An 18,521-nucleotide genomic window follows, 5' to 3' on the forward strand; every position below is an offset into this window, starting at 1 on the left:
CTTTCCATGTTTAGTGCTTCCTTCAGGAGCTCTTGTAAGGCAGGCCTGGTGGTGACAAAATCTCTCAGCATTTGCTTGTCTGTAAAGGATTTTATTTCTCCTTCACTTATGAAGCTTAGTTTGGCTGGATATGAAATTCTGAGTTGAAAGTTCTTTTCTTTAAGAATGTTGAATATTGACCCCCATTCTCTTCTGGCTTGCAGGGTTTCTGCTGAGAGATCTGCTGTTAGTCTGATGGGTTACCCTTTTTGGATAACCCGACCTTTCTCTCTAGCTGCCCTTAACATTTTTTCCTTCATTTCAACCTTGATGAATCTGGCAATTATGAGTCTTGGGGCTCCTCTTCTTGAGGAGTATCTTTGTGGTATTCTCTGTATTTCTTGAATCTGAATGTTGGCCTATCTTGCTAGGTTGGGGAACTTCTCCTGGATAATATCCTAAAGAGTGTTTTCCAACTTGGTTCCATTCTCCCTGTCACTTTCAGGTACACTAATCAAACATAGATTTGATATTTTCATATAGTCCCATATTTCTTGGAGGGTTTGTTCATTTCTTTTTACTTTTTTTTCTCTAACCTTGTCTTCCTGCTTTATTTCATTAATTTGATCTTCAATCACGGATACCCTTTCTTCCACTTGAGTGAATTGGTTATTGAAGCTTTTGCATGCGTCATGAAGTTCTTGTGCTGTGGGTTTCAGCTCCATCGGGTCATTTAAGGTCTTCTCTACACTTTATTCTAGTTAGGCATTCGTCTAACCTTTCTTCAAGGTTTTTAGCTTCCTTGCAATGGGTTAGAATATGCTCCTTTAGCTTGGAGAAGTTAGTTTTTACTGACCTTCTGAAGCTTACTTCTGTCAACTCGTCAAAGTCATTTTCCATCCAGCTTTGTTCTGTTGCTGTCGAGGAGCTGCAATCCTTTGGAGGAGAAGAGGCCCTCTGGTTTTTAGAATTTTCAGATTTTCTGCTCTGGTTTCTACCCATATTTGTGGTTTTATCTACCTTTGGTCTTTGATGTTGATGACCTACAGATGGGGGTTTGTTGTGGATGTCCTTTTTGTTGATGTTGATGCTATTCCTTTCTGTTTGTTAGTTTTCCTTCTAACAGTCAGGTCCCTCAGCTGCAGGTCTGCTGGAGTTTGCTGGAGGTCCACTCCAGACCCTGTTTGCCTGGGTATCACCAGTGGAGGCTGCAGAGCAGCAAATATTGCAGAACAGCAAATATTGCTGCCTGATTCTTCCTCTTGAAGCTTCATCCTAGAGGGGCACCTGCCTGTATGAGCTGTCTGTTGGCGCCTCCTGGGAGATCTCTCCCAGTTAGGCTACATGGGGGTCAGGGACCCACTTGAGGAGGCAGTCTGTCCATTCTCAGAGCTCAAATGCCATGCTGGGAGAACCATTGCTCTCTTTAGAGATGTCAGACAGGGACGTTTAAGTCTGCAGAAGCTTCTGCTGCCTTTTGTTCAGCTATGTCCTGCCCACAGAGGTGGAGTCTATAGAGGCAGTAGACCTTGCTGAACTGTGGTGGGCTCCACCCAGTTTGAGCTTCCCAGTCACTTTGTTTACCTACTCAAGCCTCAGCAATGGCAGACACCCCTCCCTCTGCCAGGCTGCTGCCTTGTAGGTCAATCTCAGACTGCTGTGCTAGCAGTGAGCAAGGTTCCATGGNACCAGTGGAGGCTGCAGAGCAGCAAATATTGCAGAACAGCAAATATTGCTGCCTGATTCTTCCTCTTGAAGCTTCATCCTAGAGGGGCACCTGCCTGTATGAGCTGTCTGTTGGCGCCTCCTGGGAGATCTCTCCCAGTTAGGCTACATGGGGTCAGGGACCCACTTGAGGAGGCAGTCTGTCCATTCTCAGAGCTCAAATGCCATGCTGGGAGAACCATTGCTCTCTTTAGAGATGTCAGACAGGGACGTTTAAGTCTGCAGAAGCTTCTGCTGCCTTTTGTTCAGCTATGTCCTGCCCACAGAGGTGGAGTCTATAGAGGCAGTAGACCTTGCTGAACTGTGGTGGGCTCCACCCAGTTTGAGCTTCCCAGTCACTTTGTTTACCTACTCAAGCCTCAGCAATGGCAGACACCCCTCCCTCTGCCAGGCTGCTGCCTTGTAGGTCAATCTCAGACTGCTGTGCTAGCAGTGAGCAAGGTTCCATGGGCATGGGACCTGCTGAGCCAGACATGGGAGAGAATCTTCTGGTCTGCTGGTTGCTAAGACTGTGGAAAAAGCACAATATTTGGGCAGAAGTGTCCCATTTTTCCAGGTACAGTCTGTCACTGCTTCCCTTGGCTAGGAAAGGAAAATTCCCTAACCCCTTGCACCCACTGTCCAACCAGTCCCAATGAGATGAACCAGGTACCTCAGTTGGAAATGCGGAAATTACCTATCTTCTGTGTCAATCATGTTGGGAGCTGCAGACCAGAGCTGTTCCTATTTGGCCACCTTGTAATGGAACCTTTTAGTTTTTTTTTTTAAGGAGTATTTTTACAGCACCTTGCCCAGGAAGATTTGGCTAGGGCAGATTTTGTTTGGGTTCAGAAAATGAGATTGGGAGAAAATCATTCCATTGGTTATATTTTTGTGCTTATATCAATCCATCAAAGACTAATTTAGTACCTACTAGCTACAGAAAGATAGCAAGTAGCCAGTGGATGTGTTGCCACTGCACTTTCTGATATTCATGCAGACAGTTGGTAATCAATCCTGCTGAAAAGCCAGACCCTCTCATAGCTCTTCTCAGCACCATGTTCTGGATAGCTATTACCAATTCTGTCTAAACCCCAGTTTAACGGCATGCATTTGGTAACTTCACATTCTTGTGTCTGAAATGGTTTATTTGCTAAAGATGTGCTAGGATCTAGGGTTAGAAGTAATAGAGGTAAAACACACTTCATGCCAAAAGTTTTCAGACCTTTTTTATACATTCTCATACTCCAAACACACACCTCCAAGCATTGCATTTCATTTTCAGGTTGCAGGTGACATGGTTAGAGAATGAATTGTGCTATCTGACATCAGCAATGATCTTTACAAAATATTACACAATTAAACTTTATTTTCTTTTTTCTTCTTTTCTGCATTTATACCCAGAACCTGTGTACCCTGTGTCAACTCCTGATGAGACTAAGGGGTCTCAGGTCAACTTGCTAACTTTAGAGACAGAATCTAAGCTTCCTGTCTGCTGAGGCTCTACCCCTGAACATACTCTGGTCATGCTTCCTGTATCAAATAATACAAATGATACTTAGCAAAGAATAGTACAAATGTGGATTTGGAAACAATTTGAAGCATGGGGCTAATCTTGGCTTTGACTTGAATTTTAATTGTTTGACTAAGGAAGCCCTTCAACCCTTCTGAGCCTGTTTGCTTATCACTAAACTGAAAATGACAACACTTGTTTTATCTACTACTTAGAGTGCCATGAGAAATAAAAAAAAATGGGTAAAGTGCTCTGCACATCATATATTTTATACAACTAATTGAAGTTCATGTGTTTTATGAACTTCACCCAAGGACATCAATAACAGGGAAACACTAGGTTTAAAAATTAGAATATTCTTTCATTGATTGAGCAAGCTGCATATCTTTATTTCTTCATGTCTCTTATATGTAATTAACCATTTAAGCAAAATGTTTACCTGAAGAAAAAAGAGACCACATTTCCATGTTTAGTGGCAAAACAGGCTGAAGGATAATTATTCTCTTGGATAGACTGTTTGGGTAGTTTGACATCATAGGATCTTTATCCTAAGCAATACTTCAAACCTCTGCCAATCACACTTAGTGTTTTGTTGAAAGGGACTCCATGAGATTATAGTAGAAAACGAACAGAATACTTTTCAAAAACACATAGACACAGACCCATGGAGCAAAACACTTCTCTACAGTAGCTAAAGCATATAAAGCAAAATCAGCATGTTTTAAATTACCTTGTAATGGGTTGAGAAAGAACTTCTTATTTCTATTTCCTTTTCTCTTTAATGGATTAAAGTGGCAAATAATTTCAAGTTCAGCAGAACAAAACAGTCAAGAGATTATTCTAAAGGAAGACTGTAATATTAAAAATTCCACTTTAGAGAATGTAGCCACTAAGAAGAAAAATCACAATATAATTTAATGAAGCATGGGGATTATTTTGCTGGTGGTAGTCAAGCCTGAAACAAAACAAAGTAAAACAAAACTCCAAAGCCTAAAGTCAAAGAGCCCTCCCAAGTCCCGGTTTACCTGTTAAACCAGTCATCTGTGTACCGAGGGTAAGGATAGGGGTCGTTGCTGCTGAAGTCGTAACTTGCTTCAGCATTCTGAAAAACACAAGGCATCTCATTAGGTCCGTACAGCCAGAGGCGCAGTAAAGGGAAAGTGCTGGGATATTTGAAATGTTTCTAGTCTTCCCTGGAGTGCTGGGTTAGTGTGCTGCACTGGACCAACCCTTACAAAATTGTGTTGGAGCCAAAGCGTGTCCTTGGAGTGAGATGGCCTTTAGAGTTTCCTTGCTTTACATGGAAGGTTCACATCCAGCTTCTTCCTTTAGACTGACATAGGCTGGTTTCCTTTCGCCTTATGGGTGTTAAACCCCTGCCTGAGGCCCTGACGTTGTCCACAATTGACCTCATTTATTCACTCAACAAATATCATGAAGAGTCCAATATATGTCAGAGACTTTGCTAAGTATGGGAATACAATGGTGGCATCCCTGCCCTTATGTAACTTATAGCCTAGTTGCGGGGACAGACATCAATCGAATGATCGAACAAAGAAATATACTATTACAGACTTCAATAAGTATCTGTATGAACTCTTATGCCCTACAGCATATGGTCAAAAGTGTACTATTCTTTGTCATCCAACATATTCCTTTTTGAGCAACTCCACTAACTCCATTAATTTTTGTTTTGATTGTTTAGATGACAAAATCACCAGTAGTTGTAATAATCATTTTGTGGGAGGTTGAGGTTGGTGAAGATGTGACTCTGAGAACCAGCTGGCCTAGGACATCCGGGTGATCAGGACAATGAGCATCCAGGGTTTAGGCAGGATCTGGGTGAACTGACCACCGAGGCCAATGGGAATGGGGTTACTGCAGAAGCCGGAGTGGAGAGATGATGAAAACCAGCACTAGGCCCCTGTCTCCCTCTCTGGAAGGCTGTGTGAGTCTTTTGAAGCTTGAGGGCACTTCTGGAGACAGGGAGGCAGGGGCAAAGCCTGAGCAGACTGAGACCACGTTTCTATCAGGCTGGCAGAGGGAAATGAAGTCAGTGAGGGAAAACTAGAGAGTGTCTGTCCCTTTGTAGCTGCTGCTTGAATGACTGGCTTCTCAAACTTTCCACTTGGGCTTATCTTTTGGGCTGATAATTACCACCGGGGTCTGCCTGGGTGATGCTCTTGGCTCTGCTCCTGACTCTGGGAAGATAGTTTGGCCGGACGTGGCGGGGGTTGGAAGGAGGACCTGGAGAGTTCTGAGAGCAGAGTTTACAGCAGAGAACCCTCAGAACTCTGAGACATCTTTTATAACAAGAAGAAAGACAGTGTATTGTCTGGGGTCAAATTGGCCTCTGAATGTTGAAATGGATGATAACTCAGGAACCCCAATTATTTTGTTGCCTTTGCAATTAATTTTTGATGACTAATGCTTAATTCCTTGGGTAACAGTCTACACTGAACATTAAGGAAGGCAAACAGTTGTTATTCTTGTTTGGCTGTATGGCTGTATGTTTTCTGGCTAAAAATCAAATGGTTTCTAGCAAGGAGGAACAATATTTTGCAAGGGTTCTGTTTATGCTTCTACAGCCAAACAGAGTCATTTATTGATTTGAATTGCAATGCTGTCTCCCATAAAGTTATTTGTGTACAGGAATAAGTTAAACTGGCCTTGAATGATACTGGAGTTTTCTATAATTGCCATTAACATGGACATTTGGAACAGGTGGTGTTTGGTGAATTTAATGTTCTGGTTACCAAGGCCTGCCAGATGCTTGCTTTGTTTGGACTTCTCTAACTTTTTACTGAAATCCTTTAGTCAATTTTCCTGCTTTAGAAAATACTAGCTGTTTGGTGAAAATAATTTAATCTCTGATGATTCAGGAGTGAGATGATTCAGAGTCATCATTAAGAACTTGAATTATCATTGTACCATCACACCGAAAGTGAGAAGGTTGGGTTGATTCCAAGCTGACCTCAGGGCTTCTCTGGGAGTTATTTCTGGAAGAAACTTCTGATGATGGCTCATGTTCTCTTCTAAAAGTTTAATGCACGGGGGAAATAACCGATCCCTGGTATTTAATAATTCTAAGGCTTAATTTCTGAATATTTGAATGCATAATTAGAAAGAAAGATGAGACTTGCTCTTAGCTAGAAAGTTTAATAATTACAACTTGGCATTGTTGGCAGTGTGTACTTTTCAAACAGATGGCCTGCACCACGCTAAGAAAGGACAATCACTTATTATATTCACAGATTCCTCTGGATTTTTACATATGAGGTGCTGTAATTGCCTGGCTATCAAAGACTCAGGCCCACGGATGACACCTTTCAGATTTGGGGCTTGTCTATCTGGAAGGCTGGTGATGAGAGAGGTGGGAGCTCCGGCAGCCAATGGTGGCTGTGCCCATTGCTTTTACATCCACAGAGAAGCTTCTGAGATTGCACCTGGCCCTGGTACTGCCATCCATACCCCCAGATCTGGAATTTAATGCCTCTCTGATCAATGGGCTTCCCTTGCTGGGCTGCCCTAGACAAATATGTCGCAGGTCCCAGCTTGATGTAGGGAAAGGAAGAGAGGCATTCAAGTCAAACATACTTGGTTTTGAAATGAGGCTGTTTTTGACCTTGGAAATTTTCCTATTTTTTAGAAACTGTAGTTTCTTCATCTTCAAAATGTAGGTGGTAAAACTGTTACTAGTTGGTTGCTGTGAGGATAAAATGAAGCAAGGGATGTAAGCTGGCAAGCACGTTGCCCCACGCAGTATGGGCAATGCCTCACCTCTGACTTCTCCTGTTGTGTCCTCTTTCTTTGATTACCTACAGCAAAGGTCGCAAAATACGGCCCACCGGCTAAATCAGCCCATGGCCTGTTTTTGTAAGTAAAGTTGTATTGAAATGCAGTCACATCCATTTATTTATGAATTGCCTGTCACTGCTTTTGCACTCTAACAGCAGAGATAAGTAGATGTGACAAAAGCCCATAAAGCCTAAAGTATTTACCATGTGGCTTTTTATTGGAAAGAGTTTACTAATCCCTGACTAATATCCTAGGCCTCTTGGGCTCCCAGGCTGCCCTCTGATAGCCCACACTGTAGCATCTCACTCAGTCTTTGTCTTTCTGGGCAGATTTCTTTGCTCTGAGACATACATGTCCCATACCCTGTTCTCTCCTGGGCTATAGCCACTGAATCTGGTATGAACTAGTTGAGTATCTTGTTGGGAGTTTGAATCTTGCTCCTCTTGTGTCTCATGCTAGTCAAAGGTGGGTTATCTGGCAGATACTGGGCCTCAGCTCACCGGGTACTGATGGAGGCCGAGGAGAGCATTACACTGCGATGGTGAAGAGGTGCCACCATGGTTTCCACCACTCCACTGCCCACCATTGGTCAAGCCCCTAGGGGTCACCATCCTCTAGTTCTTCTGTTTTTCCACCTAAGAGTGTCCTGTTTGTTTCCAAGATTAGAACACTGCCCTTGGCAGAGAGTGGCAGTTACTTGCCATAAGAAAGAAGGCTAATGTATTTAATATGGACATCCACTGATATGATTGAACAGGTATTTTTTAGAGTACTGAGGGGCAAACTCTGTGGTCCAACTACAAAATTGTGAAAATGGTTTCTGTAATCAGGGCTGTCGTGTACAGTTGTGCAGGTTGTGCATTGCACCAGGGGTTCCTGCCCACAGGGAGCAACTAGGGTCTGCATTGGACTTACCAAGCCATGTGTACCACCCCCACACCCCAAGGTGGAGGAGGCTTTAAAAAAGAATTGGTCAACCCGGAGGGGCTGCTTTTTGCTCATTTGTCCACCCAGAAGGGGACACTTGTTCTAATTTGCCCAGAGAGAGGGTGCTGTCTTGCAGTTCACCCACCAGTAGGGAATGCCATTTTCAATTTCACACAAATGGCACTATATACCTACTAACATGTCCCTGACAAGAAACAGGTCTCTATGGTTATAGTTGTATACAAACCCGACCTCAAGTAAATTGTGCCTCAGAAGACGTTTCTTGTGAAACAACATCAAATAATGCAAGATTTGAATAACACCTCAAATAATAGGAGTTTATGATCACGAGTACAACGTGGCGTATGATTAACTGCCAATGTAATTCCACAGCTCCAGGAACTCAGAACAAGAAACCACATCGCATTTGTCCTTTTATACTGTCTTGCTACTTTCCCTGAAGGCATTTAACCAAATAACCCAGCTAGGAGCTGTGTAACAGTATTAGCTGAAATTGCGCTGAGCTCATGGACTAATGAAAGAGAAATGAGCTTCTCCAGATAGACTCTCAAACTGCAACCAAATTGCCCCAGAACAAAGCTCATCTGTATGGAAACTGAGAAGCAAAATAGCCTAGTCCATCAGAGCCTAAAGAATTTTGCTATTGCGCCTACTTGCATCTAATATGGCCATGGCTTAATGTTCCCAACTGTGCCTATTTTGATTTTCCTCAAATACTTCTCCCACATGCACTGGTTTAACGATAATGTTCAGCTCACTTTTGACTGAAACGAACATTAAAGGGATTTATGTCTGTATTAAATCTGGCTGTAAAACTTAATGAAATTTAACATTTCTTCAGCATTCAAAAAATGTAGAAAAAGATACATAGTCAGAAATTTGTTTGAAATCTTTCTTCCATACTCCTAAGGTTGCCAGGGTCATATCATTTTCCAGGGACACAGTGTTCTCCCATTGTGGATTTGACACTTTTCCCCATCACTTTCTTCTTGCTTCTGGAAATTCTAGCAACTTCTGTAGTCACTGGAGCACTCTCCAGATCAGAGGAGTGATACAATTGAACAGTCAGGCCACTCAGCTGTGTCCTGGGTGGCTGGACATTTGACATTTTCTTTCCTTCTTTTTTCTTTTCTTTTCTTTTCCTTTTCTTTTCTTTTTTTTTTTTTTGTTTTTTGAGACGGAGTGTCGCTCTGTCACCCAGGCTGAAGTGCAGTGGCACGATCTCGGCTCACTACAAGCTCCACCTCCCAGGTTCACGCCATTCTTGTGCCACAGCCTCCTGAGTAGCTGGGACTGCAGGTGCCCGCCATCACGTCTGGCTAGTTTCGTTTTTGTATTTTTAGTAGAGACGGGGTTTCACTGTGTTAGCTAGATGGTCTCGATCTCCTGACCTCGTGATCCGCCCGCCTTGGCCTCCCAAAGTGCTGAGATTTCAAGCATGAGTCACCATGCCTGGCTTTTTTTTTTTTTGAGACAGAGTCTTGCTCTGTTGCCCAGGCTTGAGTGCAGGGGCATAATTTCAGCTCACAGCAACTTCTGCCCCTAGGGTTCAAGTGATTCTCCTGCCTCAGCCTCCTGAGTAGCTGGGATTACAGGTGTGCCACCATGCCTGGCTAATTTTTGTATTTTTTTAGTAGAGAAGGGGTTTCGCCATTTTGGCCAGGCTGGTCTCGAACTGCAGACCTCAAGTGATCTGCTTGCCTCAGCCTCCCAAAGTGCTGGGATTATAGGCATGAGCCTCTGTGCCTGGCCAGTATTTTCCAGAGCTAAGCAGCTCCATCCTTTGGCTCTCATTGCTACCATTATCAGCAGACTTGGGAGAGGTTCTAAGCACTAAACCGATGAGGAGATAACAACATTAATTCTTAATGGCTAATAGGGTGCCCCAAATTAAAAGATGCCTTTATCTTTTCAGAGGTGTTTAAAAATCTCTTATTTAATTGATATTTTCCAAAACCCTGTGGTGGAGGAGCGCAGCTGTATTGCAGGAAGGAGCGAACAGTTGCTCTAAGTAACAGCCGAGGCAAACACCTCCGGAGGGCATCTTTAGAGTGATCTTTGCCTATGTCTTCTTGCTCGGCTTGCTATTTTAGAAGGCCAATGAAGCGTGTATTAGGCTAGATAGAGGCTGATTCCCACACATGCATTTTAAGAGCTTCTCTAAAAGCGTAAATTCCTGGTGCTGACCTGATATATTAAAAATAAGCTGCCATTCATTGGAATGAAGCTCTGAGAGCTGGCTCCAAGATAGGCTCTAAAACTTGGGTAGCAAAATTTACATCTTTATTTGCTCTAGCCACCACCTCAAATCAAGCATTTCCTTCAGTTATGAATGGGAAGTACAAACCACAATATTATTGCAGTACCTGTGAGCATATCATCAATACGTATCTTCATTGCACATTAGGGTTGTTGCTGGTATGCTAAAAAGTATCTTTTCAGTACACCCCTACCTGCCACTACATTTTGTTATTTGATGCATTAATAAAGGACATATGTTAGCATTTCACAAATGCAAAATTTCAATCTTTTGATAACTGTTTCAATACGATAGCATTCCTCGGTGCCATAGTCTGAATGTTGGTGTCCCTCCAAAATTCATATGTTGAAATATAAACCCCAGTGTGTTTGTATTAAGAGGTGGGGTCCTTGGGAGGTAATTAGGTCATGAGGGTGGAGCCCTCATGAATGGGATTAGTGCCCTTATAAAAGAGGTCTGAAAGAGTCTGTTTAACCTTTCTGCTATGTGAAGATGTGGCAGGAAGGCCTTGTATATGAGGAACAGGCCTTCACCAGACACCAAATCTGCTGGCACCTTGGTCTTGGAATTCTGGCCTCCAGAACTGTAGCCAATAGATTTCTGTTGTTTATAAATTACTCAGTCTAAGATATTTTGTTATATCAGCTCAAACAGACTAAAAAAACTTGATTACCTTGTATATCTTGTTGATGTATTTGAAATATTATTTTGAGAATGAGGGGACACAGGTGCTTCTGTATGTGGTTGGTTGGTGCGGAAGTTGGCACAATCTCTTTGAGGAGAAGTTTGGCAATATCTATCAAAATAAAAATGAATGGACTGTTTGACCCAGCAATTCCACCTCTAAGACTCTACCCTAAAGACAGACCTGCATATAAATGAAAGATGTATATTTAAACATATTCGTTCCGGCAGTGATTGTAATAGTGAAACATTAGAAACAACCTAAATCTCCAACACTATGGATGAGTTAAAGAAATCCTGGTGCACCCGTATGATGCAAAACTCTGCAGCTCTGGCAAAGAATGAGATATGAAACTGGCAATGAACTCATTCCCAAGAAATGTTATTAAGCAAAAAAGGCAATATGTAGAATAGAGTGTATAGTGGGCTCCCATTTGCATAGAAGAGAGGGATGGACTTGCTGGTAAGTATACAGTAGTTCTGGGAAGAAACACAAGAGTCTTTTTATAGTGCTTTGCCTGGGGAGAGGCGTGGGGTCTAGGGTGGAAGGAAGGCTTAGTTTTCATTGCATAACATTTTGTGTAATTTTTTTTTAACCATAATGACATCAGGTAACACATATCAAGTGCGTATTTTGTATAAGGGACTCTTAGATATTTTGTATGCGTTAGTCATCCTTATGATGTCTTTGTGTGGGTAATACCCTTATTGTCATCCTCATCCCGTAAGCAGGGAAGTGTAGGCACAGAGAGGTTGAATATTCAGCCGAAGGTTACACAGGTGATGAAGGGCAGAGCAGGGATTTAGACCAGGCAGTCTGGCTCCAGAGGCCTCTCTCCTAATTGTGCAATTTTGCTTTTCTGCATCAGAATTATATTCATCATATTCTACTGCATGCATTGTTTAAAAGAAAAATAAGTACCTAGCAAATAAAAAAGAGTAAGTTAGTGCATTTCCTTCCTAGAACATTAGTGGATCATTCTGCTTAAATCCAAGTACATACCTTTAGCTATTTTAGCTAATAATTTAACCTCCCACAGAGGGTCATACTTTAAAGGGCTAGGGGAGCACATGTCTTATTTTGTATGGTCCATTCATTTTTTTAATAACATGGTTTTATTTAGTTCATTGTCTCTTCCAAGGTTGATACAAGACCTTTGAGGCCTAAATCAGCAAATAGGCCTCCAATGAGAAAGTTAATTCTCCTGATTTCAACAGTAGGGTTCAACCTGTTTCTCTGTTCTCTGTTGATTATGCTGTTCCTTATAGAAGTAGGATTTTCAAAAAAAATAAAAATCATGCTCTCTATAAGACAAATAACACTGGTGACTGAATTCCTCAGAATCTGAAATACTTCCTCTTTTTTCTAGAGCCTCTTCAACACTCCCTGGTGGCCCCTGGGTTTCTGAGTACAGTTTGACAATCAGTGACTGAAAATGCCATGAGATGCTTACACGTGGTGCCTGCTTTCCATGTTAAATAACATGGCATCGCACGGCAGGACTGTGGTTCCTTGCAAAACACTCCTGCAATCCTTCTTATTATGCCAGTGACAAAGTCTCTGCTAAGTGCCCCCATAGCTTTAACACCTCTCTATACTTGTTAATCCTTCTTCTTATCTGACAGAGGCAAGCATTGGCAGGCAGAAACATCCTGCTTCAGTTGCTTACATTGCATTTATTTTGACAGTCAATTCCACTGATGTCATGGAATATTAGTTGCTTTTCTATTTGAAATAGTGATTTATAGTTTCTCTTTAAAATACATTTGTTTATGTTAAAAAGTGAGTCAATTTAAAGAAACATACTAGGTAAATAATAACACCAGTAGCAAAAGTTGCAAAGGTGTATAGCGACTGATGGTTGGTTTGGGAAACACTGGAATAAAGTAATGGTGTGGAAAATTTGTGACTTTGACTCCTTCAGTTATTAACAAAGTCAGCTTTAAAAGTGGGCCAAGATTTAAGTACTTCTGTGGGGTATTTGAAAGAGTGATGGAAAAGACGATCTGTCTTTAAATACCCATCCTGCTACTTGTCATTTTGACATTAGGGCTGTAATCCTTTTCATTCTATAGACTGTTGACTTCAAACATTTCCATTCGTTCATGCATTCAGTCAATCACTTTTTTTTTTCATTGAACAAATGTATTGAGCACCAACTGCTTGCTCCCATTGTAAAATAGCAAGCTGCTACTGCAGAGGAAGATGCCTTTAGCTGGGGTATCTCATTAGCCTTCATGAGCTAATATATTATTATGGAATTTTTAATAGCACCTTTGGTTATCAACTAACAGTAGTTCCTAACTGAAGCTGCACAAGAGAATCACCTAGAGAGCTTTTAGAAATACAAATACTTGAGCCATTCCTAGATTCTGACTTAACTGATCTGGGGTGGGCCTTGGGCATCAGTAGTTTTTAATAAAAACCACCAATGAACTCAACAAAACCTCTTTTGGTGGTTCTGATAGATAGTCCAGGTTGAGAACCACTGAGCTAACACCTTTGTTAATACCTCATATCCTAGCCTTCCTGTGGCTTAAAGTGTGGTCTGTGTACCAGTAGCACTGACATTACCTGAGAACTTGTCAGAAATGCCGAGTCTCAGCTGAATCTGCATTTTGTCTTTTTTTTCTTTTTGGAGACAGGGTCTCACTCTGTAACCCAGGCTGGAGTACAATGGCACAATCACACCTCACTGCAGCCTCCAACTCCTGGGCTCAAGTAATCTTCCTGCCTCAGCCTCCTGAGTAGCTGAAACTACAGGTGTGTCATGCCTGGCTAATTAAAAAAATTGTAAAGACAGAGTTTCACTGTGTTGCCCAGGCTGGTCTCGAACTCCTGGCCTCAAGCAGTCCTCCCTCCTTGGTCTCCTAAAGTATTGGGAGACACTGCATCCAGCCCACACTGATTCTTTTATTTGTGAAATGGGTGGTAGGTTTGCCTGTGGTTCCCCGCTTCTCCTTTCTGCATCCATAGCCTCCCTGTTATAATCTTCTCTTGCTTTCTCTCCTCCCCTTCCGCCTAAACTCTTCCACAGGAAAAAATTGATTTTGATAAACCATTCACATCTTGGCAGAAATGCATTCAGACATTGCCTTTTCCAGTATTATCTGCTTTAACAGAAGAGAATGGGCATTGAAACAAGTTAATCTCTAATAGTAAAGATGGAAAGGTGTAAATTGTGGGAGCATCAAGAACTTCTTGGCATGTCTCAGACCAAAATTCTTCCTATGAAAAAAGTCAGCTCTGAGAAAAGAGTTGTTACAATTGATTTCTTTGGTTTGGAAGGAGAGGTTGAATGAGCCAAAGAAAACAAGACCACGCGTGTGACTACTAAGCATAATATTCTTTAATTTGGCTGGAGGCGGTGGCTCACGCCTGTAATCCCAGCACTTTGGGAGGCCGAGGCGGGTGGATCACGAGGTCAGGAGTTCAAGACCAGCCTGGCCAAGATGGTAAAACCCCGTCTCTACTAAAAATACAAAAATTAGCTAGGCGTGGTGGTGGGCACCTGTAATCTCAGCTACTCGGGAGGCTGAGGCAGAGAATTGCTTGAACTTGGAAGGTGGAGTTTGCAGTGAGCCAAGATCATGCCACTGCACTCCAGCCTGGGTGACAGAGTGAGACTCCATCTCAAAAAAAAAAAAATTGAATTTTTGTGCTTCTGGTAGTTGAAGGCTGCTGGAGGGATTGATTCTGCAAGAAAGAAGAGTAAAAGTTCAGAGTGGAGGGTTTCCTGCTATTAAACAAGTTTTGACTAATATTAAGGTCTGAATTATTTTTGACTCCTGCTGCTTAAAGTTTCTGTCAAATTGGGTGTATTTAAAAATTAAAAAATTAAAATACACCCAATTATAGACAAACTCAATACCAAGCTGCACGAACGACAATAGGAGCTAAATGCTTTTTAAAATGTGCTTATATTTCAACACATACTTATTTTTATACCTTGACTTCTTCCTGAAAAGAAACCATGTATGTTTTCTGGATTTTAACAAATGATATAGACAAATAAAAGTTAGCAGTATAGTAAGGTGTAATTTGGATTTAGCAAAAATGGAGATGCACGTAGGTAACTCTAAGTGTGCTTTGATTCTGTGCTCAAGTCTTTGCTTGGCCTCATTGTCCAAATTTGACCTGCGTATCCATAGATACTGCTGGAAGCAGATCCGAATTCATGACCCATTCTACGTAGGCAACTGCCCTAGAACTGACCGATTCTCCCAACCTTGTTCCAGCGTGGTTGGATTTCTCCCATTTCTTAGTGGCCTTCACTGCTGAGGTCTCTCTGTGCTCCCCCATGATGACAAAATTGACCTTGATTCAGCCTGGGCAACATGGCAAGACTCCATGTCTACAAAACGTATAAAAAATATTAACCAGGTGTGGTGGTACGCACCTGTAGTCCCAGCTACTCAGGAGGCTGAGGTGGGAGGATCTCTTGAGCCTGGGAGTTGAGGCTGCAGCAAGCTATGATTGTGCAACTGTATGATCCTAGCTTGGGCAACACAGTGAGACCCTGTTTCAAAAACAAACAAACAAAAAAAAGTTGACCTTGAGTGAGCTTCTTGTAAAAGCAGCCCCAGCAGTGCTGTGAGCCATCATCACTTCATTCCCTATCACGTCAGGAGAGGATGATGTGGAAACAATGGCTAATTTGAAGTTGAAGGAAATAGAAAAGATGTGGGTTTAAGAAAGGCAGTGGAATGTAGCTTTGATAGTTTAATGAGAGGTTAAGGCCAGCAATCACACAGGGATGCTCTCCAGGGCGCAGGAAAGGAGAAGGGCAGCCTGCAGATGGGCTTACAATAGCTGCAGTTATGGACTTGCCCGGAGAGAAGGCTGAAGGTTGAGGGGACCCAGTGTAGTTGGCTCAAAGGGCAATTGAAGCCTGATTCTTGGAGTTCCACAAAGACTGGGTGTACTATCAAGGGTCTACAATAGTGACCGTGTAAATCAGCCCAAGGAGAGCAGTTCTGGAAAAGGAACCAGAAGATAATATAGCAGCTAGAGTCTAAATTTGTATTGTCAAGGTGACAAGGTACAAGTCAATTTGTGTTTCCCTCTCTTTTGACTGGGTGTTCTCTGATGTTGTAGAGATACTCAAAGCTTCTCTGCCCTTGCCTCCTCTGTGAGCGTTCTGCTTGCCTTTGAATGGCTGGCGAGGTCGAGGTCACTACCTTTGAGTCCAGATGTCCTGAGAGAGATGGAGACACTAGTTTATAGCCCTCCCCCTGAGACTGATTACACAACTTCAGTATCACCCGCTTCTCCTTTTTCAGCTCTAAGAATAGCAAAGATGAGTTCACTGATAGCTGAGTCACCTCATCGAAGGCATTGTTGTGTCCAAATACCATTGATTGGAAACTTTGTCTTAAACACGTCTTAGACGATGTTTTTTCCTCCTGTCAAAAGGACAGGAATATGAATAATAAATACTGTATTGGGGTCTGTTGCTATTACACATACACATATAAGTTTTATGTATAAATTACAAATACATGTAATTCAGCACAAATTAATTTTATGTGAGCCCCACAGCAGTTTTGAGAATTAAGTATTATAACCTCCATTCTACAGATAAGAAAACTGAGGTTCCATGAGATTATGTAATTTATTCAAGGTTTTCTAGGTAGAAGTGGTAGAGTACAAAAAATGTGACCTTCTGACTCAGAAAGCATTCTCTTCTCTCTGCACTGCATGACATCTGCAGCTCATTTTTATGATAAAAAGTAAAGAAAAAAATGTACAAGACTGTGAACACCTTGCTTATCCCAGCACACTCAGCACCGAGTGAGAACATTAAGACCTAAGTTGTATTAAACGATAGCAAGATCAGGACTATCGTCATGAAAGGTGGACTCAAGGACTTGGGTTTCTACTCATTTTCACATCCATAATAAACCAAGCCCCAAAACTTGTCAGCAATCTTCTTGCTTATTTGTTTTTTTCTTGTAACAGTTAATCTTTGCTTTGATGATTCTTTTTAGGATAACATAGCTAAGAGGAGAAGATGGAAATGGAGTGTCGTGTCCTTGGGAGACAAGCAGAAAGGATGTACAAGGCACTTTGTAAATATCTTTGTGTTTGTAATAGCTGGGGAAAAAAAAGTTAAGTAGATGAGTTCTCTTTCATGAAGAAGTAGTTTGAATCTTACCTTTGAACAAGAACAATTTTATGTTCCCAGCTAATGTGAAATGTGACAGAAAAGGACTGATCCCCAACTGTTCTGAAGAAAGATTAAATGCACTTCTGGTTCTTTTCACAGCTATTCATCATTTTAATTGGTTTTGAAGCCAAAAAACTTTGACAGCATTTGGGATGGGAATCCAACTTCATAATTCATAAACTATGGAAAAGTGATTATAGCCTTCATTTGGAAGCTGGGCACATACCTTATTAAGTTACTACAAGATGAAACACCAAAATCTACATTAATCACACAATCCCTTTGTGCACAGGGGTTCTAGCAGGTGAATTATGGGACAATGGTTTCTTGGGAAGGAAATACTCTGCCCTAGACCTTTTGGGGATGACATGTCCCTGACTCATGGTGCTCCTTGCCATTCCTGCTACCATCATCATTCATGGCATTTTCAAGAACCAGGAAGAGAGTTCATCCAACCCCGGTGCCTCCCTGTTCCTTGTCCTCTCCCCACATGACACTCTGCTCTGAATAGATGTCCATCGCTTTTCCATCCCCTACAGTTCGCTCCAAATGGTTCAAGGACATGTCCTCTCCCCACGTGACATTCTGCTGTGAATAGATGTCCCTCACTTTTCCATTCCCTCCAGTTCACTCCAAGTGATTCAAGGATATGCACTGGGTTTTTCACTTGATACCACTTTCACATAGTAGACTCTTAACAAATGTATCAGATAAACAAATAAGCAAATTTCAAGAATTGTCTAAGTTGTTTTGTTGACATCAGTATCATTTGACATTATAAGAGTTGTCAGGTGGAGCTCACTCATGCTCTGTACGTTAACAAAATTACTATTATTTTGGTATTATTATAGACAAAACTACAGGTACAGAAAACAGATCCAGGGTCTTGCTATGTTGCCCAGGCTGGATTCAAATTACTGGGCTCAAGCGATCCTCCTGCCTCTGCCTCCCAAGTTGTTGGGACTATAGACACATGTCACCATGCCCAGCTACAAAATTATTAAAATAAAACTGTTTGCCTTTGGAATTCGGTAGAGCAACATAAGCATGCTTCCAAGAGTTTCCAAACCTTCAAACATTCAGCTTTCCATTACTGTACTTGTACTTTTTTACATTAAATGTTGATATTTCCAGCCTCCTTTTTTAATGTGCTAGTGCCATACCACTTCTATTTATACCACATTTAGCTATGGAGGTGTTGTAAGCAGCATTATTTACACATTTTAATTGCATTTTGTTGTTATTTTAGGAAAACAAGTGGAAAATGGAAATGAAATAAACTGATACTAGAGATGAAAATAGAGGTCTCATAAATTTAATACCATTGAAACAAGAGAGAAATCATTAGGTGTGCTTTGAACAGAAAATCTTTACCCCCAACAGAATACTTATCGGATTTAACTCAACTGTGCTCAATAGTGATTGAAAAAAAGAAAAAAAAATTAAAATATTCATCTTTTGAATT

General features: G+C 41.6%; 1 protein-coding gene across 1 annotated transcript in view; it reads right to left on the bottom strand.

The window, feature by feature from the left end:
• The window catches only part of PCSK2 (proprotein convertase subtilisin/kexin type 2), a 250,418-nt gene that overhangs the window by 67,305 nt on the left and 164,592 nt on the right, over window positions 1–18,521 (bottom strand). The window contains exon 6 of the mRNA XM_017895491.1: window positions 4,222–4,298. Within this exon, the coding sequence (XP_017750980.1) occupies window positions 4,222–4,298 (77 nt within the window). The remainder of the gene's footprint in view (window positions 1–4,221; window positions 4,299–18,521) is intronic.

This window comes from Rhinopithecus bieti, unplaced genomic scaffold (assembly GCF_001698545.2).
Source record: "Rhinopithecus bieti isolate Rb0 unplaced genomic scaffold, ASM169854v2 scaffold_25396, whole genome shotgun sequence".
Lineage (NCBI taxonomy): Eukaryota > Metazoa > Chordata > Mammalia > Primates > Cercopithecidae > Rhinopithecus > Rhinopithecus bieti.